The sequence below is a fragment of the Aedes aegypti genome, chromosome 2 (assembly GCF_002204515.2).
Source record: "Aedes aegypti strain LVP_AGWG chromosome 2, AaegL5.0 Primary Assembly, whole genome shotgun sequence".
In the NCBI taxonomy this organism is placed as follows: Eukaryota; Metazoa; Arthropoda; class Insecta; order Diptera; family Culicidae; genus Aedes; species Aedes aegypti.
In genome coordinates, this window is record NC_035108.1 from 25612347 (window position 1) to 25636028 (window position 23682).

A 23682-nucleotide genomic window follows, 5' to 3' on the forward strand; every position below is an offset into this window, starting at 1 on the left:
CGCGTTACCCCTACACCAGGAAAGGACTCATGGGCGCAGAAGTCAATTTGAATTCGATGTCAACTCAATAATCACGTGGCCCTTTTTCGCAAAGCGCACCTCTATCGGAAGAAAGACGTCCATCCAAACAATACGCTTTCTATTGTAAATGCAATGCCTAGCCGAGAGCGCATTACCTTATGGTGTAGGGGTAATAGGACTGACCACTCAGCTGATTAGCCGTAAACGATTAATTTAAAAGTGTCTAAATTTGTTGTTTTTCACATTAGAATATCATTTCATTTTTTATGTATAAAATTGACAATTTATAAGCAATACCATTTTAGTTACATATATATTGGAATAAATGTAGTAGAGAATTTAACAGATATTAGAATCTAATCTAACAGATAGAATAATGGGATAAATTCCGCAACTCCTTGCTCTAGAATGTTACAGAATTAGGCAAAGCATTCGCAGCTTTGTTTTTTATTTTTCATACCATATGTTCGAATTCCGGACTTGATCTAAGCAAATTTACAAATTTTTGGCCATTTGTTTCCTTCGTCATTAGGGGATTCGTCAGCCAAATCTTCTGGAAGTCTGCAGTAAGATGCGCTCAAATTATAAAAGTTTTGATACTAATTTTAAGCTCAATAGTAGTTAGAAAACCACTCATGAAGAAGAGAACATATCTGTCGAAAATACAAGTCACTTTAAGTCATTTATGTTTTTTTTTAATGATATTTTTAAAATACTTTGGGTTCCAAACAATATCGATTTGAATTTCGAAAGAGTTTTGGACAAACAGATATGGAAGATTTATTGGAAAGTCTGAAAGATCAACACTAAAGATCTTTATAGCAAACTTCAAAAATTGTCAGAATTAAAAATGACTTTCAGACCAGTAGCCGAATTCCGGCACGTATTTTCTTTGAAGAAAAGAAAATTTTCCTGATGGTGAGTAATGAAAGAATATTTCTTTTCTTCAAAGTCGTTGTTCACCGGAATTCACAGGCAGGTCTTCGATATTTTAGAAAAGAAATGTGTGGATCTGGCGAAAAGAAAAAAAAATAGCATGGTATAATAATCTTCCACTAGGTATTTATTTTCTGTTAGGTAAAAATCTTAATATTAACCATAGTCCTACATAAGAGCAAAGTTTAAACGCCTTAGAACTCATTGCCCAACGGTACCTAAAGTATCTCACCATGAATTCATTAGAGATCTCCTAAGAGAAAATGGCTGTCAGAATTCGCTGCAAATATGTAGTTATCTGTTCAAAGACTCTTCAAGATCTTATAAGGTCTTTGTCATAGATCAAGTATTAGTCAGGCTAGTAATCCACACAAATTCTAACTAAGAATGAGTATATCCAAGAATCCGCCAAACAGGAACTCTTGAAAAATCTTAACTTATTTTAACATAGGCTTTCAGTAGGGAAACATCAAGTTCCCCCAAGAAAATGTACCAACAATTGTTTTATATTAGCTTCCCGGTGACCACTTGGAATCTGCTAAGAATTTAAATGAAAATCAGCCAAGGATCTGTTATAAAATCTACATGATCTCACTAAGAACTACCGCACTGATCACACTAAGAATTCGCCATAAATCTCAATGAAATTCTATTAAGGATTTCACCAAGAACCATTGAAGGGAATAAAAAATGCTCTCCTAGAATTTTTCAAGGATCTCAATGACGTTTCATATGTCTCTTTTGAATCTACTCTATATTTAGAGATCAGAAATTTTTAATTCATCGAACAAGAAACCAGAATAAATTGCAAAAATCTCTCTGAGAAACCGACAAAGTGTTTATTAAAAAAAGAAATCGCTAACCATCTCTCAGCATCTCTCCAAAAAATAGTTATATGTAATGCGAAGTTTGAGTTTCAGGTAGTCGTGTATATTGTGGCAAATCAATTGATATTCTTATATTGTGAATACATATTTTTCCCGGTGTGTCTACAATTTCCCGGATATTTCCCGTATTTTTCCCGGTCAATTGGAATTCCCGGGTTTTTCCCGCTTTTCCCGGATTTCCCGGATGGATGGACACCCTGAGTATATAAATAACCTATATAAATGGGACCTTCCTTAGCCGTGTGGTTAGCGTCCGCGGCTACAAAGTAAAGCCATGCTGAAGGTGTCTGGGTTCGATTCCCGGTCGATCCAGGATCTTTTCATAATGGAAATTTCCTTGACTTCCCTCGGCATAGAGTATCATCGTACCTGCCACACGATATACGAATGCGAAAATGGCAACTTTGGCAAAGAAAGCTCTCAGTTAATACATAACTGTGGAAGTGCTCATTAGAACACTAAGCTGAGAAGCAGGCTCTGTCCCAGTGAGGACGTTAGAAGACTATATAAATAAAAATGGAATGGTGTTTGTATGACGCGAAATGGCTTACGAACGGGTCAACGGTTTTGAATGATTCTACCTCCGTCGTGTTCGTCAAGGGTTCCAACGTGTTTATGTGTATAAAAATCCCAGGATATTCATTGGGAAATTTGGAAAAACGTGCGTAAACGGAACTGTCATTTCGTATGGGACGATCAATATCGTTTTTCAACAGCCTACTTGATGGCTAAACGAAGTTTGCCGGGACCACTAGTAAGAAATAAGATAAGATTATAGTAAGAAATTAATTATTGATTTGTATATTCTCCAATCCACTAAAAAAAGGCTACATCAAATCGCTGGTCTGTTTGATAAGAAACAAAAAGGAAATACCTTTGGAAACTTAAATACGGTTTAGGGGTCATGCAAAAATTACGTCACGCTTAAAGGGGGGGGGAGGTAGTCAAGCCAAGCCAAACGTAACAAAGGAGGGGGGATCGAAAAAGTCGAAATTTGGCGTGACATAATTTGTGTACCATTCCTTACAAACCCTCTTAGAATTAAATCCTGGTGCGTTACTGAGTCGCCGATACTCACCAAGTTTATGTTTGTTTAAAAAAATCCAAATCCATGGACTTTCCTTCCCAGGTATCCTTGTGTCCTACCTGTCCTACCCACTTCACACGCCCATGCGTGAATCCTTATCACTACAAGGATGTTTCGGACCGTTAGATTCACAATCAGAAGCAGATAGAGATAGGATTGAAGATACATTTATCTTATTATAACAAGTAACACTAACCTTACAATACTACGCCTTAGCATCATCCTCGTCGTCGTCGTCATCATCATCATCGTCATCCATGTCCATCTCTTCGTCCTCGTCTTCTTCGTCACTCATGTCCTCGTCATCTTCCTCGTCCTCATCCTCGCTCATGGCCTCTTCCGTTTTAGCTTTCTTAGGTTTCTTATTCAACACCTTCTTCGTCTTTTTCGTGACCTTAATATCTCGCTTCTTAATTTCTTCAAACCCGTTCTCCTTGGTGTAACAGCAATTGATGATGACCTTGAACTTGGCCATCGGTTTTCCCAGAAGCTTCAGGATCCGGGCCTGTTCTGGGGTCAGAACCTTTCCTTTCTCGCAAACTGTGAACTCTTTGTACAGGGTGACGATTCCTCGTTCGAGCTTTGTGGGCATTCCCAACGAACGGAGATGTGGCTCAATGGCGTGGGAGAACTCTTCCAGAGGACCTTCCTTCAGGCGTATCGTTTTCGTTGCCCGGAATCCACTTCGTGCAAACTCATCAGCCGAATAGGAATCGAACCAATCCAGCACCGTTTCCTTGCTCTCGGATGTAAACAGCAGCCCGCACTGACCGATCATCTGCTCCCTCAGTTTCTCCAAATCCTGTTCTAGCTTCGGATCTTCATCTGCATCGTCGCTGACGAATTTCAATCCCAACTGCATAACCCGATTCTTGCCGAAAAAGAAGCGCGAATTCTTCCAAGCCGTTCGGACATCCTTCAGTTTAGCGTTGCGCATATTCTGCACTGAAAACAGAAACACATTGTCGTACTTTTGGCGGCACTCCTGGATGTCCTCGATGATCTGCTGTTTGTTCGAAAGGCCCTTCCGATCGGTTTTGGTCAACGAAACTGCCCGAGACAGAAAGAAACGTGTGATAACTTCCTTGTAAATACAAAATTCAGGCTTACCTTTCTGATCTCTTTTGGATTTCGGCATCTTGGTTTAGCTGCCTCACAGTAGCACTACAAAATATGGCAATTTGACTGCAAATATTCACGTTTTTCTATGAAATTTCCCAATTTCGATCACAAAATTTGAATCGCCTGTAAACACATGTACGCGAATGCGGCGCCTGATGTTGACGTTCGGTTGCGCGGATGACAGTTCTCGCCGCATGCTTTCGCCAGTGCGGTGCGAAAGTTTTCGGACTAGTTACTTTGGTATAAAATGATGCTATAAAATCAAGAATAATATTTAAGGGTATCCGACTTGATATCCGATGATTTTACAGGTTCAGAGCAACTTTAACGATGCGCGACTAAGCTAAACATTGCTGTTTGCGTTTAGCGTGCAAATCCAGTTCAACTTGGCTTCAAATGCGTTAACACAAAGTAACCAAAGGATACTTAGCAACCATGATCGATATCAACGCCAACCTAGCAAAAAAAAAATCAATCTTTGACTTCGTCTTCCTTGTAAAAAATCTTACCGCGTTTGGTGTTCCCGCATTTGATATTTGCATTTCAAATGCACACAGCAATATATTGAAAATAATAATTGTGGTCTGCAATAAAATATCCACGAAATGCGATTATCTCAAAATGTCGATATATGTTACCAATCTTGCAGATTTAGCAAACTTGGAACATTCGCGTCCTTCAAGAACGGAAAAATCCAAGCCTTCTTGAATTTTGACATTGCGTTGGCATTCTAATTTAGTGCTTCGCCGACGCATAAGGAATGCCTTTGTTGACGTAGCACTTCGTTAGAATGCTGACGTCGAACATCGGCGAACTTATGTTGGTGATAAATATTTCATTTCTCTTATGAACTTCGGTCTAAAGTTAATCTGAATATTGTGCATTCAGATTAACTTTAGACCGAAGTTCATAAGAGAAATGAAATATCACCGAAAGTTCGCCGAAGTGCTACGCCGACAAAGGCAATCCTTATGCGTCGGCGAAGCACCAAATTAGGCGGCATCCACAAATTACGTAACGCTCTAGGGGGAGGGGGAGTAGGCTCAAAAGTTACGGTTCATACAAAAATTATAAATTTTTCATACAAAAAGCGTTACGGAGGGGGGGGGGAGTTGTCGAAAATTTCCAATTTTAGCGTTTATAAATGTTGGAATAGAGGTAGTGTCGCACCTCAGGTAGAACAATCGTCGGTTGAGAAGCATGCGTCGTCGTAGGTGAGCGGTTCCACAGAAAATGACGACTTTTTTTCCCAAATTTCATTTTTATATTTTTTGATTTGGATGAAATTTTGCACATGCTTTCTTTATGCCCAAAAATGCCTTTTTGCATCATCGGCTCGCCATTTTGACTCTAGCCTTGGTTTTGAGAAGGGCCTAAGAAAAAAATCCTTAATAATTTTCAAAAAATTATAACTTAGAAACGGTTTGCCTGATCAGTTTGGTGCCTTACGCAAAGTTTTAGGTTATTGTTGGGACTATCTGGAAAAAAATATACACTGTAAAAAAAAAATGTTGTAATTTTTATATATCGAAAATAAAGCTTAAAAATCAATTTTCTCAAAAATCGTATTTTTTTTTTTTTATATGTTAAAGTAGACAAAAAATGAAGTATTTTGCACAGTGGGTCAAGATGGAGAAATCATGGACAAAAAAGTTATGATTTAAAAAAAAGGTGAATTTGTTGAAATAAACATAATAAACTTTTCAAATGATTCGGTAGCAATTAGCAAATTTTCTCATATACCACTTCTCCTGGCCTATTATGGAACACAATTGAACCAGGAGCGTTCACGGATGAAATTGGGTCATCTCATGCATTGAGTAAGACTGCTAGAGTTGAATTGGTTGCGTTTATCGACTTGATTGAATCAGTATCCAAAGGACTGAACCAGTAGCGTTCCATGAGGTGATTGCCGTTCGAGCGGAACGGATATGTATTATTCATGAATTGAGTTTAATCAGCAACGTATATGGAGTGACTTGAAATGAACGTTAAAGGATTGGATTGAACCAGTAGCACTCATAAAATTAATTGAAAAAGTAGCGTTCATGGAAGGATGTAGAATCGTTACGTTCTTGGATTCAGATGAGTAGGTTGCATTTATGGAATATGTTGATACATAAAAAAAGCATCAAACTCGTATTGCTATTAGATTTGAAAGATCCGATAACATTCATGGAAGAAAATGAAAATGATGAGTAAAGATCGTAGGGTGAATCATGTATTTTGGACAGGCTAACGACGATCGATTAACTGCATTAGATATTGATATTTTATGTCTCATTGTACTTTAAGTTTCTGGGGAGAAAAAGCTTACAAACTGTAGAATTCGCCTTCAAAATAGTTATACATTTTGGACACCAAATTTCCATTTTGGATACCCTCATGTGAATCCCAAGAAACAATTGTAGGCGATTAATAAACTTGCCTGCTTAACTAAAGCTTTACAGCAGCCATGGTAGTTGAACAAAAGTATAAGTTGTACAAAGTGATGATCAAATGTTGCATATATTGTTAGCAGCACTTTTGTTCCTCACTTTCATGGCATTTTAATAGCAAGTAGAACCAAAGTTGAAGCAACGTGGGTTGATAATTTAGTATGGTTGTCTAACAGCCTCTATATAATAATTGAATATGTGCTGTTTCTCAAAATCCAGACTCTGTTGTTCCATATGCGACAAACAGTTGAATAACAAGCTTTTACAATTTTTAGCAACACTTATTATAAATCTGTTATTAAACTATAATAAAACTGATAGCTTGAATAAATCTTATGTTTGAGACCATTTACAAACAATGTTCAACAATGATGTTTACATAGACCGCAGGCAAGCAAAATACTTAGACAATGTTTAAACAACATATGTACGATAATTTGTGCGATTATCTTGTTATATCATTAAATACTGCTCTTTATCTGCTGTTCTACATAACCTTGGTTAGAGCAGTAGAGAAGCATGCGCCTGTAAATTGGAAGGTCCTGAGTTTGAGTCTCGATATCCCATCAATGTTTGATTATTCGAAATTTAAAAATGAAGTTCCAAATTCCTGGGCATCCAGATATGAGTATTTGATGAAGTGCGCAAATAACTAGCAATGTTTTTGCTGTTTCCATTATATAATAAATGTTGAAGAAACATCGAACAAACTTTTTTTTGTTCCTTTATACAATTAATTCTATAAATAAATGTGATGTCTAATTCAGTCGAACAAAACACTTAAAAAGACTGTGTTCAGCATGTGTTGTTGTTGAACTAATTCTGAACAAAGTCTACTATTTTGTACACTTGTTACCATGAGTAATAATGGCATCTACAACTTTTCTTCGACAATTTAGAAATAACACGTCATGAAATCCTGTCAAACAAACGCCTAATAAGCATCTCTGGATGTTCGCTGTATACCATTATAAAGCCTACTTATAATGTTACTACTGTTCAACAGCCGAGGTAAGGTCATTGAATAAACATGTACTAAAATACGTTAATAAAATGGTAACAAACAGCTTAATAAAACAGTTCCGAGAAACTTTTCTTAAAGCAAAAATTGTATCTTGGTATATAATTTGGACAGGGGCGTTATCTCAATATCTATACAATGGTTCTCTTTAATTAATGTTCGAATCCTCTGAGCAGAATCTCAATAGAGAAACTTAAAAGTAGATGGAGTACCGTATACCTTTTAATTCCGCTCCTAAATGCTTATCTTTGACAGATACGCGTATTTCGACTACCACTTGCAGTCTTCTTCAGTGTCATAAGTTATATACATATAACTTATAGTTTTATAGTTTTACATGGAATGAAAGTTGAAAAAAGTGTTGGGAGATTGGAAACGCATTTGTTAACAATATTACAAAATACAAGACAATACCAGTTTATATTCACAGGAACTAAGCACTATGAGAGCCTTCCTTAGCTGAATTGAATAGCTATAGCTATATATACAATGAAATATAAAGCAAAGCCATGCTGAAGGTGTTAAGGTACGATTCCCAGTCGGTCCAGGATCTTTCCATTATGAAAATTTCCTTGACTTTCCTGGGCATGAAGTATCATCGTACCTGCCACTAGATATACGAATGCGGATATGGCAGCTTTGGCAAATAACGCTCTCAGTTTATAATCGTGGAAGTGTTTATTGAACACCAAGCTGAGAAGCAGGTTTTGTCCAAGTGAGGTAATGCCAAGAAGACGAAAAAGAAGAAGAAGAATAATAAGGACAATGAAGTTGAAGTCAATCAAGAAACACGTCAAGGAAACAAATATACGAAATAAGATTGTTATTTAGGGGGGGTCTGTAGCCTTGAGGTTACGCTTCCGCTTCATAAGCGGAAGGTCATGGGTTCGATTCCCAGCCCCTCCACAAAAAAACCCGTCCAGCCACCAGAAGACGCTTCACGGAGCACATCCATCCTCCGTCAGTATCAGATGGTGACTGAGACAAACTGACCCTCTTCGCAGGCAGCTAGCCTCACTAATAGCAGAGCTCTCTCCTACCTGCTCGGTGTGAGAGTAAAAGAGTAGGAGAGAGTGAAACTAGATGTAAATATAGATAAGTTGAAAATAGATCTGTATCGATAAAGCAGTTACAGATCAACTGAGTCCGGCACAGTAGTGGCCAAGAGCACGGAGTGCCTTTAAAAAAAAAAAAGATTGTTATTGGAAAAAGAGTTGCAAATATTTCATAATAGTATGTCATTTAATTAAAATTCTAAATAATTTTCAGCTCAAGCTTTGAATAAAAGGGAGAACATACAACATGCATTTCGGAATAATTGGATATATTTTTGGCCAACTGCAGCAGAAGATTATGGCGATAATGACAACACAAAGCATGGCGATAATGACAACACAAAAATGTGATATCGAACGTGAGCTTCGAAAATGTGTGCTACAACAAATAAATGCGAATTAACCAACAAGAAACAAGATGAATTGGAAAATATAATTCAGTACTTAAGGAGAGTTGCAATACAACACAACAGTAGTTATAATATTTGAAATGTGGTAGAGCAATTTTTGAATAAAAGGAAAGGAAAAAAGTTGCAGTTGAAAATCATAACAGTCACGAGTTGAAGAGTTAAACAAACAAAATCTTTTGGATACATTTAAATTATTAAGCGTATACCACATAAACATAATGATAGCTAGGGGGGATTTTAGAGTCTTACACCTTGCATGCAGATTGTATCGATCTGAGAAGTCATTGAGTTTAGGAGGCAGTTATGTTCGGTTGGTGATTGTAAATAAATATAAAAGCTACACTCTTAAAAATAATGGAAATTACTGTGGACGTAATTCATAGTATGACTGAATGACACATGGTGTAAATGATAAAACGACACAAAAATGTGTCCTTGTAGATGTATTGAACAAACAATGTTATTTTACACGTAAATGGACACGAAAACGATGGCACTATGATCGGCGTTTCCCGAATCAGACGCTATGGTATTTGAAATGTGACATAAATTAACGTCATTCGGCTCGCTTCTTTTATGTGCATCCAAAAGACGTAAAATCACATGATATGGTTGAAAACAGTGTTTGTTCCGTACTATTATTCTATTCCGAATATCGCGTATTCTACTCTGATATGCAGTTGAATACGTGCAATGTTTTAATGCTTGTGGTTACTTGGGTAACCACAAGGCGCTATGTATACGGTTTTCATTTACTTCCACTAAACAGCTCGAAGATGTATTATCTTTATAAGTAGAATGCTGCTTAGGTACATGGGATGTAAGATTCTGAGATTCAATTTCGACATTGCACAAAAACGGGCATGACATAAAATGAAATAACAAGAGTCTGCCATAAAATCGACGAAAAACGGTTCCCACCGCTTGACAGCTCTGTCAAAAAGAGCGAGAGGTAAAGAGTGGGACAGCCGGCACTAGTCTTGTCGCGAGTGGACGGCTCGGTTCGTCGAGCTAGCGGAGCGCACAAAATCGATCGATTTTTGATATTGCGGCCGTGGAGTCTTTTCGTGAGCTGATTCTGTTGAAAAAAGCGAGTGTGTGTGCCATTATTTTGTACGCGAAAAGTGTCCCTTCGTTGCAAAAAGTAAGTAAGAACTGCACATTAAGGTGTATACGATCGGGGCGAACTGGAATTCATCCGCTTCCGGTTGGGAAAGATGGAATTTCGGTTCCCCGAAGTCAGTGTGACGCATTGAGGAGTGTCCAGGTCGCCATTTTGACTGCCTTTGCCTTGGCTGCCTGATGGTTTTTCAGTGCTGCTGCTGCTGCTGGCTAACAGGAGCGAGAGGTGGCGAGTGAAAAAGTTCTTCGAAGCCGGGCGGTGTGCGCTCTCATGATATATGAATGGTTCGGGGATTTCATCTTCCAGCTTTGGTAGATGTGAAAGTTTAAAATTCCTGATTCTGGGGAATCTGGGAAGACGGTGCTTCTGTGCTGGCGGTGATAGTGATCAGGGACTCTGGTGTCTGGGTGATGAAAAAATAGGTGCTGGAGCGCAGTGTTTCACCTACATGTGAGTGCATGTGACGTAAAATGAGTCAAATTTCTTCTTTTTGCTCGTCCACTAGCCTGCTTTGCCATCGGGGAAAAGAGTACGCATGTTTCTCTCCACTTTATGGCAGTTAGAGCTCCTCATGCTCACATTTTTTTTCTAGATTTTTCTGGCCTGCCGAGAGCACATTCGGGATGAAAAAGAATGAATTATTGGCTAAAGTGCAATAAAAACCCATCTAAAGATCGAGATCTTCACCGGCAGTGAGAAGGCAGAACGGAAGCAGATATTGCTCAGATGTCCCTTCTTTCCCCTTGCCATCTCAGTGACAGTCGATGAGGAAGGGGCTACCGTTGCTGAATGCAGTATCCGAATGTATCGCGCACGGCCACACGGAAATTAATACGAGCATTAAGGAGAGAAATTTTCAAGGCTATGTAGGAGATCCTAGAGCTTAGTTGTCAAGCTGCACTGTTCTCATATTATACTATAGCTGACGAAGAAAAATAAGGGAAGTGATTTGACGGAGTAGGAAGTAGTGGCGGATAGGACAAGGGGCCTTGTGGTATGCGCTCTAATCGATCTCCTTTTCCGACTCGCCAAGGATGAGGGCGTGGTTAATGGCAAACCGATCGTTAATTGGCAATATATGTGATGGTGAATGGGATCCGTTTGGACAAACCTGCACCGTATCGGCTTATGAGACGAAACCTTATCTCACAATGTCTAGTAATTGACCCCTATCATGTCGCCAGTACGGACAATAGCCGCATTAGCGGTCGGAATCAATGCATATGTTTCGGTACACGTAGAGAGGAATGTACGGAAAGCGGCATGAAACCATGGTCATTTTACCGCTGAAAATCCGCTCCACGCAAAGATGACTGGTTTGAGCTAGTACCACTACACGGATGATAGGTTTAATTGATGAAACCAACACAGCCAAAGTGAATACCTATCACCGCATCGAACTTGAGAAACATCATCGGCATTCTTTCTCTGCCTCTGCCTGTTTCGCCTTTTATCCTAGCTTGCTCTCTATAGATGTGTGTATTCATATAAATTTGTCATTCCGTTAAGAACGCGTGTCCGTCGAATATTGCCGCAGCATAATGCGAAAAACATGTTATACTTAGCGAAGCAACATAAAGCTTATATCAAACTACTCTGCCATACAGGATCAATCAAGCATAATCCTAACAGTCTATGAGCAAAATTGGTCAACCAAAAAGTAAATCATTGAAACGTGTTCGGAGTAGCCCCTCATAACAAAGAGAGCAAAAGAGCGTACAATCAATCGCGAGTGAGAAAATAAACGGCTTCAATGTCATTTTGATAACACATAAATCCAATGTCCCGTAGCCTTCGTAGCTCTGTCGCCGTGTTCCGTTCCTTCCAAGGTAGCATAGCGTGAACTAGAAGAGATAAGATATACACCATCCAGTCCAGTCCAGTCGTCGTCGTCGTCGTCGTCGCAGATATAGTCTCGCCTATCAGCTCAGCTCTAATGTACCAATACACATAATTGGGGCACTCCATCAGGCTTCGCCGTTACTCTCGCAACTAATTGGTGAGATTCATTGATTTGCTGGTGCTGAACCCGACGACGACGACGAGATAACATCGTCGTGCATCTACCCTAGTTGTTGTGCGGCACAGACAATTAAGTGGAAACTTCCTATCCCAGCCGTTCGTCGGTTCGGTTGTGATCCAGAGAGGCCTAGGCCTTTGAAATTGCTGCGTCTTCCGTTTGGAAGTTATATGAGCATATAGGGTGTGACGATAAAATTCTTGAAGATGGACGAATAACTCACAGGATATGAAAAATTTGAAGTTGTCGTAGACACAAGAGGACAAATCGAGAAGCATATATTTGGAAATTTATAGAATCGTTCTGGTGGCCTTCGATCCCACGAGTCCCCAGTACGCCAAACAGGGCGTGTTAACAACCTACGTCACAGAACACATATGTCACTAGAAGACAGAATATCTGTGAAAAATAGACAGACAAATAACAAAAATAAAACCTAACAGTCATTTTATGCATGATTAATTGTTCAAAAAATGCAGAACTAAATGCATACAAAATATTATACTTGAATTTCAAATAAAACGGCGAGATATTTTTGACCCCTTTATATTAACGCACCCTGTCCTCCATCGCCGCGATTTCGCGTCGAACTGATTACGCAATGTTTGTTCTCAGCGGATGACGATGAGACGCGATCGCCTCACACATACTCAACCTCACATAATAGAGAAGAATTTCTATAATATAATATTCAAATAAGGCTCACATCCATTTGCAGAGAGCTACTTTGAAGAAATCATCTCACTGTAGGGTTCAGTAGCTGAAAAAACAAGTTGATCGTGACGAGGATGAGGATCATGATGGACGGGCGCGTTGCTAGCGCGAAATAAGCCGCCAAATTGCGAGGCGTGGGTGTTACACGGGGGAAGAGGTAGAGTCGCCTACCGGTGCGATTGTCGAAACAATCACGCGACACTTTTCGAACAGTAGAAGAATTTGTTTACGCAGGTTTATCTCCAACGTAACGATCGGTTTCTTCTGTCGGTAACCTAGAAATGGTGATGCGAGGAATTTCTGTTGCGAGATACTAAAAATTGATTAATTGATGATTAAATGAATTTCAGAAATATTTAGGGCCCTGAAATGACTTCTTCATCATTTTCATTCATCTTTCATTTGCAGAAAACCTCATTGAAACCTTGTGTTTGATGTATGATTTGTGTGACCTTTAACATTTGTCCATGAAACATTGTATTCCTGCGAAGGCATTATCTTCGTTTGAAGTAGATGAGATGTATTTCACATTTTTCTTTGAACACGTTTCTACCGCAGTGGAAATCTACCATACAAATCTCATTGTCATCAGTGTTTCATGCCTACCCAAACATTTACGCTGCATCACACTTCTAACAGCGATAACATCACTAATCTTATCAGTGTGTCCCTTATCCAGTGACAGGTAGTCCTGGGTGGACAGGCTGTATTCCTGATTGTGGCCTACAGCTTCATTTGGTCTGAACGACTGTTGGACACATGGAAAAGTGCTTCAAAATGCAACTACAATCGCCTCTCCACATCTCGATATCGAAGGGACCATTGAGATAGGGAGAGATCGAGACATAGCAGTTTTAAGCAGTGAAAGCAAAAGTTCACTGCTAGTAGATTTTCAGTTCCAATGAATCTAAATAGCTGAATGAGAGAACATAACGGATATTATCAGAACTTGATTATCGAATAAGTAACTCAAGCCCTTAACTACAACTAAAAATTTTAGAACTAGTTCCAGTCAAACGTTTTTCCTGCATTATGGTAAATAACTTCAATAAACTTTATGCGATACATGTTTAGCCAAATATCTAAAGGGACTCGTGAAGATATGATAGTTGACAGATAAAACGTCAAATGCTAAAACGTGTCGGAAGCAATAAAATTTCAACAGCGGTTTGTAATTGTTTTCCAAACTTCTATTTTCGCTGGTTGGATGGAATTTGCGTTTGGAACTGTTGTTTATCCTTTCGGAAGAGAATCATTCTTCCAAAAAATTTTAGTTTTCTTCTAATTCTTCCGTTTTGACGTTTGTCTCTTCGAAGTTTGTCACCCAACCAAAACGACTTTAAAATGTTACACAATATAATTTTTTATGAGCTTTGTTCAAGCCTGTTTAAACGGATTCTTGTCCAAAATTTTATCAAAAATTTGACTTATCTTTGTGCCGGCAATTATTCTAAATGTTTCAAATTTCTTTTACTGCATAGTCGCGAAAGTAAACGATACACAAAGAGAAATTCTTCAAGGAATCGTGTATAAAATTTCTCCAGTGCAAGATCCTGGCGTAAACCATGGAAAAATACGTTGAGCAACGTGACCGTTTTTGGCAGATTCATTGCGCAGTTATTAGAGTACTCTTCTGGCATACTTGGCATCTTCTCCAGATATAAACATTGGTGCAAAACTGCCATGGTTTTTGACAATACAGTTATAACGTCTTGGTAGGAGTCCTACTGAGGTTCGTTCGGGACCTTTATATTAATGAATCTTGTTGCGATCTTCTCGAGAAATTGCTGCTGAAAATTTTGAAATTTTAGAATAATTCCTCACTAATTCTTTAGTAGATTGCTTAAAATCTTTGATGAATTGAGAGTAAAAATATTGGAAATCGGTAGATAGAGATATGTGGGCCGATAATCAAGTTATTCTGATAGCCATAGAGTCTCAGGTCATATTATCCTGATGATCTACAAAGCTCACACTAAGCTCTTACGGTGAACTTCACCTTAATCTCAACAGCTGAACAGTTCGTATGCGACGATCAAACGTTTTTTTCTAACTTTTAGAAAACAGCTTTTTTGCTTTAGTACATTATTTATTGTACATAGTAGTAAATTTATGTCAAAAATGTGAAGTTGTGTCAGTAAAGTAGTAATCAGTTATTAAATTCACTCACAAAAGCAATGAAAATAACGCTAGTGTATGCTAAATTAACGTTTAAAAAATCCATACTGTACAATAGTTTTAGAACTAATGATAAATTTTCAATGGATTCCGGAACAAAATAAAGAAATTTTGAAAGATGTTTTAGAGTGATATGCTGATAACGTTGCTTCGAGTCTAGCGCCGCCAATTTATTTTTATCTTTATTATAATGTCATTACATACAAATTATCCGTTTTTCATAAACTGTATTATTATATAGGAAAAAACTATTTTTTTCTCTTTATCAGAACATTTAAAAGCTTTTGAAAAGTTGAGACTGTCGTAATGCTATCCAGCTTTTTACGCCTGGCTGCCATAAAATTTTGGATCACCCCCATTTGACGCATGCTGCAAACACTATAATTTCTTATGGTTGCATCTCAATAAACCGTGCCTGATTGAAAAATCTACATAAACATTGAAAATGTCAACTGTTTTCAACGTTCAATAGTTTTGTTAAAATTTATCGAATGATTATAACCAAAAAATCTATTTCAGCAGAATCTAGGCGTCGGAACCACTCAGCTGCATTAGGGAACTGCCAGAAGTTCCAAACGGATGTTCAAAGATTGGGGCTATCTATTGAGTTAAGCATATAAAACCTTTTCTGGAAAGCTGAAGGCTGAACCATGGTCTTCGGCGTATGGAGAATTACGACACTACAAAAATGACTAACGGCAGAATTTTTCACATTTGCTTGAGCCGTAAACCACGTTTATCCATACGGTTAAACAGAGTTTAAGGCTTAAGCTGTGGTGAAGAAATCACTTTGTAATGGATGAAAATTATAAATATGTGGTGCTTGATAAGATATAGACACTGACAAATATAAGTGTCCAATAATGTATGTTGGCAGTATTTAATAACTGGTGCGTTTTAGCCGTAATCGGAGAGCGTTTCACCGTTAGATGTTGGCCAAAAAAATAGCTTCGCACATAATGATATTTAGCATTTTAACATAGTCTTTACCGGACCTTTTCAATCAATCAAATCTTTCTTGTCAATTCAGCGTTTTTTACGTTACGAATTTTTTGAAGTTTTCATAAGAAAACTCAAGAAAGCTGATCAGTGGGCATACAAAAAATTGCAACAAATATTATGTGCCAGACTAGATATGTTTCCGCCAGATAGACCTAGGACACGGTGACTATTGTTCTGCTCGTTATTCTCATTTGTACTTTTAAAACCATCAAATTTTAGAATGAGTTCCAATTTCCCCCTGAGATTGAAGACGAGGTATGCATTTTTGTAGGTACCTAAAATAAAAAAAAATATATTAAGACTCATAAGCCACAGTACTGGAAATATGTTGAACCAATCGGTAAAAAATTTTGACGTTTGAATCAACAACCCTAGATAACTGCCTACTAAGATACAGCTTTAAAATCGGTTGCCAACAAAAGTCAAATGTGAATAGCCCCTTGTTGTTTTATAGCGAGCGTAAAAAGCTGGATAATCTTTAAAGCTCATGAGCCTATGCATGCTATAAAACGTTTGACTTTTACTGTGCGCCCTGTTTTCACATCGCCCGTGAGAGAGAGCGAGACAGCACCAACACACGGCGCACAGTAAAAGTCATGAGAACAAAAGAATTTATGGCACGTACAGAGGCTCATATCGTACATTTTTGAAAGCTTTTCCTCGAAGTTCACAGTGGAACTCATTGCTTAAGATAAAAGCTGCTCAAAATTTGATTCGGCACGACCATACTTCAAAATCTTATGTGGCCTAAAAGTCCATCTCAAAATTTTATCTGAACTTTTTATGTTTGAGAGATAAACTAATTTGTGAGAAAAAAAAAATAAGGAAACCTTGATAAACAGCAGCAGCAGCGAAGGAGAGCACCAAAGAGAGAGCTATGATAAATAGGTAGGTGTTTTACTTTACTGGCATGATGAACAATCCCTAAACATCCTAAAGCAATGGGGCCCCCAGTTTTGGAGCATGCTTAGATGGATTTTATCATGAACTGTTATTCCCGATAAAATTATAGCTTTAGCAGTAGGCGATAAAGGGACTCTTATAATGTGCAGTGGATCATGATCGTTACAGGGAGCGATTAGTGAGAGATACTCTAAATTTTCTTAGAATTTAACCCCTGCTAGAGATCTTTGAATGTTTTTTTTTTTCAGAGACCCTTGATGAATTCCTCCTACGGTTCTTAGCGAATTCATCACACGATTCTTGTAAGACTATACATATGATGCTGCTATGCAGCGAAACACAGTGAACACATTTTCATCGAATAAGTTTTAGTTTTGAACAGAAAAACTGCTTTTGAAATTTCAATGATGACGATGATTACGATGACGGAGCGTTGAACTGCTGACGTGCTTACTGAACTGTTCAGCTGTTGAGGTTTCGGTAAAATTCACCTAAACCCGTGAAATGAGCTTAAAATATCGATGTCAAAGGGAATAAAAAAAAGGTTCTCTGTGACACTTTGACCAACATTCCCCTATCTATCTCTAGAAGCACTAATGGACACGGTGATAGTCCATCTCGGTGAAAGGCTACCTACTCATCGGCTGAAATTATCAGCATCACCAGTGTCATCCTTCTCATCAGTCATCTTGACTCATCATCCTCGATGCAAAATGATTCACATAATAGAGTGCAACCCGTTTGTGGAGCGGAGAGAGCGAGCATGCGTCGCTCCTTTCGAATTTGTTGGCTCGTGTGTCTCTGTCACTGGAATTCGCCCAATCTATCACCTTCCATTATCACCGCGTCGCAAATTTTCCGTCGCATATGCGACTTATGGAGGTGTTATAACACATTTTTATTGGAATGCTGATAAATTAGATCAATTTCCTTTCCGATTGTGACGCATTGACAAAGGGGCAGAATTTTAAATAACCAGCATGTCATGTTTTTTTTTCGAATGCGACGATTGACGATGAGGGATGACGAAGTCGAAGTTGAGGACGGTTCCGCTTCGCGCCTGCGCACGTGCTCTCAAATCCGACTGTTGGTCGCTCGCTGTCATGCATGAGATTCCCGCGGCCTGCTATGTGTTGGTGTATATCGTCTCTTTGGTATGGCATTGGAACGCGTGTGAACGAAGCGATTCGACGCTCTCACCGCTCTGTTCTCTCTCACACTCGGTGGAAAGCTCGGCTCGCCGTACGCCAGCCAAACGAGGACCATACAGGCGTATCGAAGTTCTATATTTCGCTCAGTTGGTTTTAAATTTTTTATCGGGAATGTTCACATTTTTGTAGTTATAGATAGAAATGTTTAAGTCATTTGTCTTTAAATAAGTAAAGAAGAGAAGCACTTAAACAAACTGAACTCGGACAAAGTCACTGCAGTGCGTGCTGTGCAAAGGAAACCACAGTAAAAGAGAAAACGATCGGCCGGACTCGGGATATGCAGGAAAAGTTAATTTTCCCGAAAAAGAACTAGAGAAGTTGGAAGGTTTTCCTTTCCATTTTTCTTCGCTTCGACCGGAGGAATACCAGTGATATTCGAAATACAAGCTGTGAAACGTAGACGGAAATTTATTAGCTATTAAAACAAATTTAAGCATAAGGTAATTAGATTTCCTGCGTTTCGCAAATTAGATTTTCCTAGGCTGAGTGAATTTTCCTACGCACGGGCCGGGGCAGAACCCGAACGGCTGGTGCCATCTTTCTTTTTTCCTACTTTTAATTTGCTGCCTTCGACATTCCCCGTCTCGCTCGCTCGCGTTGATTGGTTTTTCATGATCAGTAGGCGATGGGTGCTTTCCAATAATTTCCACCTCCTTTTTGGCTGAAAATATATTCTTCAGCAGCTCATTTTTTTTTTTGCTTGCTGCTCGTAACGAATTTTCCTCCTTCCCAATGTCTATCTTTGTAGGTAGGTATATGCGTTCAGTTCGTTTTTTTTTTTCTTTATTTATTTGCCTCTCATTCTTCGATTCTGCGTATTTTGCCTGTGAAGTGACGTGACCGTTCTCTGGTGTGCGCTCAGTACATAGTCACTGTTATAGTTCGGCATTTTATGAGCACGTTGTTGTAAGAGTCCCATCGCGGCATGCCATGCCATGCCAGCCAGTTTTCATGCTTTGTGGAAAACGAAATGGGCTGTGTAAGTCCTTCCTGGGTAGCCTACTGCGGCTTGTAAATTACCCACCGGGGAAATCGTCTGTTACGCAGTTAGAAGAGGGACGAGGACAACGGAAGGGATGGAGAAAGAGCATTAGTGTTGTCTGCAAAAGTTTGCACTAAAATTGAACGGTTGGCATATTGCAACCAATGCGGTAATGCCTAGTGACACACCCTTGCGGGAGTCGTGATGGGTTAGGGGTTTGAATAGTGCTTTTATTTCTCTTGAAAAAGTTTAACGGTGCGGTGCGAGAATTCGGTTTGGGAATTCCGAGGAGCAGTGGATATAGACCCTTGGCGAAAACTTTTGCAATTTTCAAGTTAAAGTTCATGATATTTTTTCTTGATATTCTCTATCTAGAAATGATTGCTAATGTGCTGTGAATCTTGGATATTGCAATCGATTTCTTTACATAAATTCTTAAAATTCAATTCAACTTTTCTTCAGTATTTAAGATATCAGAACATCTTTGCTAGAACCATGTTTTAAGTTGGTCCAAAAAATTGTATTTCAGATTATGAGTGACGTTCCAAAATTTGAACTCATTTGGTTGAAAACTTAGATTACTCATGCTCTTCAAAGTTTATATAAGCACTACTAAAGAAAATCTTAGCAATCACTTCAATCGATCATTGTATATACCTACGTGTCTTTGAGAATTAGTATTCTGCAAATATTTTCAAATGACTTTATAAGCTATAACTGTTAAAAACGTTTTTAAGCTATATCTTTTCCAAATACCTGTTTTCAAATCTGGCATCTCTGTAAATTGTTATTGATTTTATCAAATGGGAAATCTTCAGCAGTGCTCATGAACCGGTCCCGCTTTCCGCTATCATTGTGTTTGGGCCTTTGTTTTCTAAGACTATATTGCTTTTCCAGTTTCAGTTTTTTATCCAAATCAGCTCAAATTTTGGTAAGACACTTATTATTAAATTAAAAGCAGGCTCTGTCTTAGTTGTTACGTAACGCCAGAAAGGAGAAGACGAAGTTCTTCAGCAAAAGTGTTCTAAGATGCTTGATGTATTCAGTTAAAGGACAGCTGGATCCTTTGGTAAACTTCTTGCGATAGGTTTTTGGTACATTCCTGATAAGATTCTTGGCGGTTCATAGCATGATGCTCGATGTATTATGCAGCCCACAGACGACTCAGATTGTTTGACCAACATTGACTCCACTGAAACCGTGAAACCGATTTGACGGTTGGTGGATTGGTCGGCCAAAACCAAACAAGTTTAAACTACTGGTTGGAGCCAAATGTTTGACGAACTGATCGTACTGTCTGTAGGGAAGTTACAGAAACATCAACATCAACCAGGAACTGCCAATGCAGATGGGTAGAAAGTCAAAATGCATGATTTTAAGCAACGTCGACGCCATTAGCCCTCGCAAATGTGCGCTCTTGAGTTGTTTCTATGTATTTCACTAGCGGTTTTCCAAAATCTTTATACTATTTCTATAGCAATTCTACTAGCATCTCTACCTGTGATTCCATCGAAAGTTCAACAAGGAATTTCTCCATGGATTGTACCAGGAATTCCTACGTGAATTCCATCAGGAATTCCTCCAGGTAATGCTGTTTTCTCCAGAAATGTCAAGATTTTGTCCAGCGATTTAATTATGAATTCCTGTATAGGTTCCTTCCAAAAGTTCACCAGGAGTTTCTCAAGGGATTCCTTTGAAAGTTCTTCTAGGGATTCCACCAAAAGAACTTCAAAAGTATCCATAAGAAGTTATTGTAGAATTCCACCAAGAACTTCATCAAAATTTGTTTCAGGGATCCAATCAGGAGTTCCTACAATCCATCGGTAGTCCACTGGGGATCATGTTGAAAGTTATTCTATGAATTTAAACACGAGTTCGCACAGGAATTTTATCAAAAATACTTCTTAAGATTCTATTATGAATTCCACGAAGGATTCCATCAGAAGTTCTTTCAGGGTTTGTAAGGATTCTACCATTAACTCCATCGAAATTTGCTCCAGAAATTCCATCAGTAGTTCCTACAAGTAATCCGTCAGTAGTTCCTCTAGGGATCATGGTGAAAGTTATTCTATGGATTTAAACACGAGTTCGCCTGGAATTTCATCAGGAGTAGTTCTAAAGATTATATTACAAATTCCACGAAGGATTCCATTAGAAGTTCCTTCTGGGTTTACATCAGGATTTCCTCTAGGGAATCAATCGGGAGTTAATCATAGGATTCCATCGGAAGTTCTTCGAGGAATTCCATCGGAAGTTCCTCTACAGATTACATCGGAAGTTCCTCTAGGGATACCATCGGAAGTTTTTCTGGGTATTCCATACAGAGTTCTTTTTGAGCCATTATCAGAAGTTTTTCTAGGAATTCCATCAGGAGTTCCTTCAAAGATTTCATCGAGAATTCCTCTAGGGATTCCATCAGAAGTTCCTTCGGGGATTCTACCTGGAACTTCTCAACGGATTCCATAGAACTTCTCAAGGGATTCCATCAGAAGTTCCTCTAGCGGTTATATCAAAAGTTTCTCCAAGGATTCCATCAGGTGTTCCTCCAGAGATTCCGTCAGGAATTCTATCGGGAGTTCCTCCAGGGTTTCCATAAGAAGTTCCTTAAGAAATTCTACCTGGAATTACTACAGGAATTCTATCAAGCGTTCCAGGAATTCCTCCTGGGATAACATCAGAAGTTCTTCCAAGGATTCCATCAGAAGTTTCTCTAGGGGTTTCATCATGAGTTCTTCTAAAGATTTCATTAAGTGTTTCTGCAGGGATTCCATCAAACATGTTTGCATGGATTCCATTAGGAATACTTCTAAGGTTTCATTATGAGATCCTCCTGGGATTCTATCAAGAACACCTTCTGGGATACCATCAGAATTTCTTCTCTAGGGAACTCTTCAAGAGAATCCTCCTGAAATTTCTTAAGGTCTTAATCCTGGAATCCCTCAAAGGTTCCTCTCAAAATTGTTCAAGAAATTTCTCGCTGGATTACTCCAGGTATTCTACCAGAAATTTCTTATAAGTATTCTACCAGTAATTAAGGAATCCACCAGTATTTCCTCTAGTGGCTCCTCAGGAGTGCCTCTTGGAGTTCAGAAAAGAAATTCCTTCAGTAATTCCACCAGAAATTCCTTCAAAACTTCCGCTAGGATTTTCTCTAAGGATTCCAACTAAAAATCTCCAGGGATTTCTCGGCGAATTCCATCAGAGTTTCCTCCATGGATTTCATCTGGAATCCACGCAGCTAATTCTCCAGTATTTCCATTGTGAAAACCTCCGAGGATTTCAGCTTATAGGGATTCCACTAGAAATTCTTTTAGAAACTCCACCAATATTATTCCGTTGATTTTACTGGGAATAAAAAAAAATCCTCCAAAGAGTTTTGCAAAACGTTCGGGAAAAAATCTTCCAATGATCCCGCGAAGATGCTCTCCAAGCATCCCATAACGAATTTCCAGAGGAATTTCCCCAGGAGTCCTTCCAGGGTTCCAGGATCAGGGAATATCACTAGAGTTCAGCCTGTTCTTCTCTTCTTAGAATTAGGGTTATCAGAAATACCTCCAAGAAAATAACCAAAAAATTTCCAAAGCATCCACAAGATTTTATCCAGAAAAACCACCAATATTTACGCGAGAGAATCTACCAGGAATTCCGCGAATTGCTGAACTATAACTTCCTTTCTATACTCTAGATATTCCATCAAAAAGCCTCTACATAATTCGAAAAGATTATTAACCCAGGGATTCCCCTGGAGGATTAAACAAAGCAGTTTTTGAATGCCTCCAGGTAACCGGGAAGATTTTTTCCAAAATCCATGGAGCAATTTCTTGAGGAACGTCAAAGAAATCACTGGAGAAAACCAACTTTCACTATGGTTCTCTAACTCGATATCGAGTTACGAATTATCGAGTAAGGGAGAGTTGACTGTAGAAAGAAAGGCGGTCATATTGACGGTCATCTTCGAATCTCAGATTGTAAAATCTTAGAAAGTTTTCCAATTAATAAATGTGGAAAAGCTCAGACTGTTAATGTAGTAGATCAGTCTATCATCGATATTCTCAAGAGGTTGACAAAGATAGCAACACAGTTGTACAGCCTACTTCATTACATCACATCATTTGCCAATCGAATCTCAGTAACCCACAAAGTTCAATTGCAAGCCTACTTGAAACTTCGTAATGAGCAAATCCGCCCACATTTCAGCCTGTTAGGAACCATTCGATCCCAGCATGCCGACATATCCCTGTTTTTTTTTCCTGGAGGATCCTTAAAAGTTTCCACTCATCAACCCCGACCAGTCCAGCTGGTTAGCTCCGTCCCGATTGCCATTCAACCGAGTCCGTTTTCCACATTCTGCATCGTCATATGCTCGCCCAGGTGCGCAGTGACGAAGGTGACACGTACCTTCCACTCGCAAATATTGTTACTCGTGTTAGCCCCTCAATGTGTCGGAGGATTGACTTGGTCTACTAACATAAAAATTACCTTTAATCAACTTTCCAACTCCCAGCATTAACCCACACGGCACACGACAGAACCGCCGCCAACACCGCCCGCCTGCTTGGGCGTTCACCAACA

At 38.9% G+C, this 23682-nt stretch overlaps 2 protein-coding genes across 5 annotated transcripts in view; one reads left to right on the forward strand and one right to left on the reverse strand.

The window, feature by feature from the left end:
- Window positions 1-3081: 3081 nt before the first annotated feature.
- LOC5568468 (mRNA turnover protein 4 homolog) lies at window positions 3082-4234 on the reverse strand. The gene is made up of 2 exons (XM_001652253.2): window positions 4042-4234; window positions 3082-3981 (listed from the first exon to the last, which is right to left on the reverse strand). The coding sequence occupies exons 1-2, from the start codon at window positions 4067-4069 to the stop codon at window positions 3137-3139; spliced, it is 873 nt and encodes a 290-aa protein (XP_001652303.1). The 5' UTR covers window positions 4070-4234; the 3' UTR covers window positions 3082-3136.
- Window positions 4235-9948: 5714 nt separating this feature from the next.
- LOC5568471 (14-3-3 protein zeta) overlaps window positions 9949-23682 on the forward strand; it is a 39629-nt gene continuing 25895 nt past the window's right edge. The window contains exon 1 of one of the 4 annotated variants that reach the window (XM_021840307.1): window positions 9949-10121. The gene's annotated coding sequence lies outside the window, so the exon portion shown is untranslated. Of the gene's footprint in view, window positions 10122-18217; window positions 18569-23682 lie in introns of those variants that run through there. The other 3 variants (XM_021840311.1, XM_021840308.1, XM_021840312.1) reach the window with 3 other exon arrangements.

Bases quoted from the DNA above. Each gene is read 5' to 3' on its own strand.
- LOC5568468 (XM_001652253.2), bottom strand. From the start codon at position 4,069: ATGCCGAAATCCAAAAGAGATCAGAAAG. The intron at 3,982-4,041 runs GTAAGCCTGAAT...TGTCTCGGGCAG, and splicing joins ATCCAAAAGAGATCAGAAAG to TTTCGTTGACCAAAACCGAT.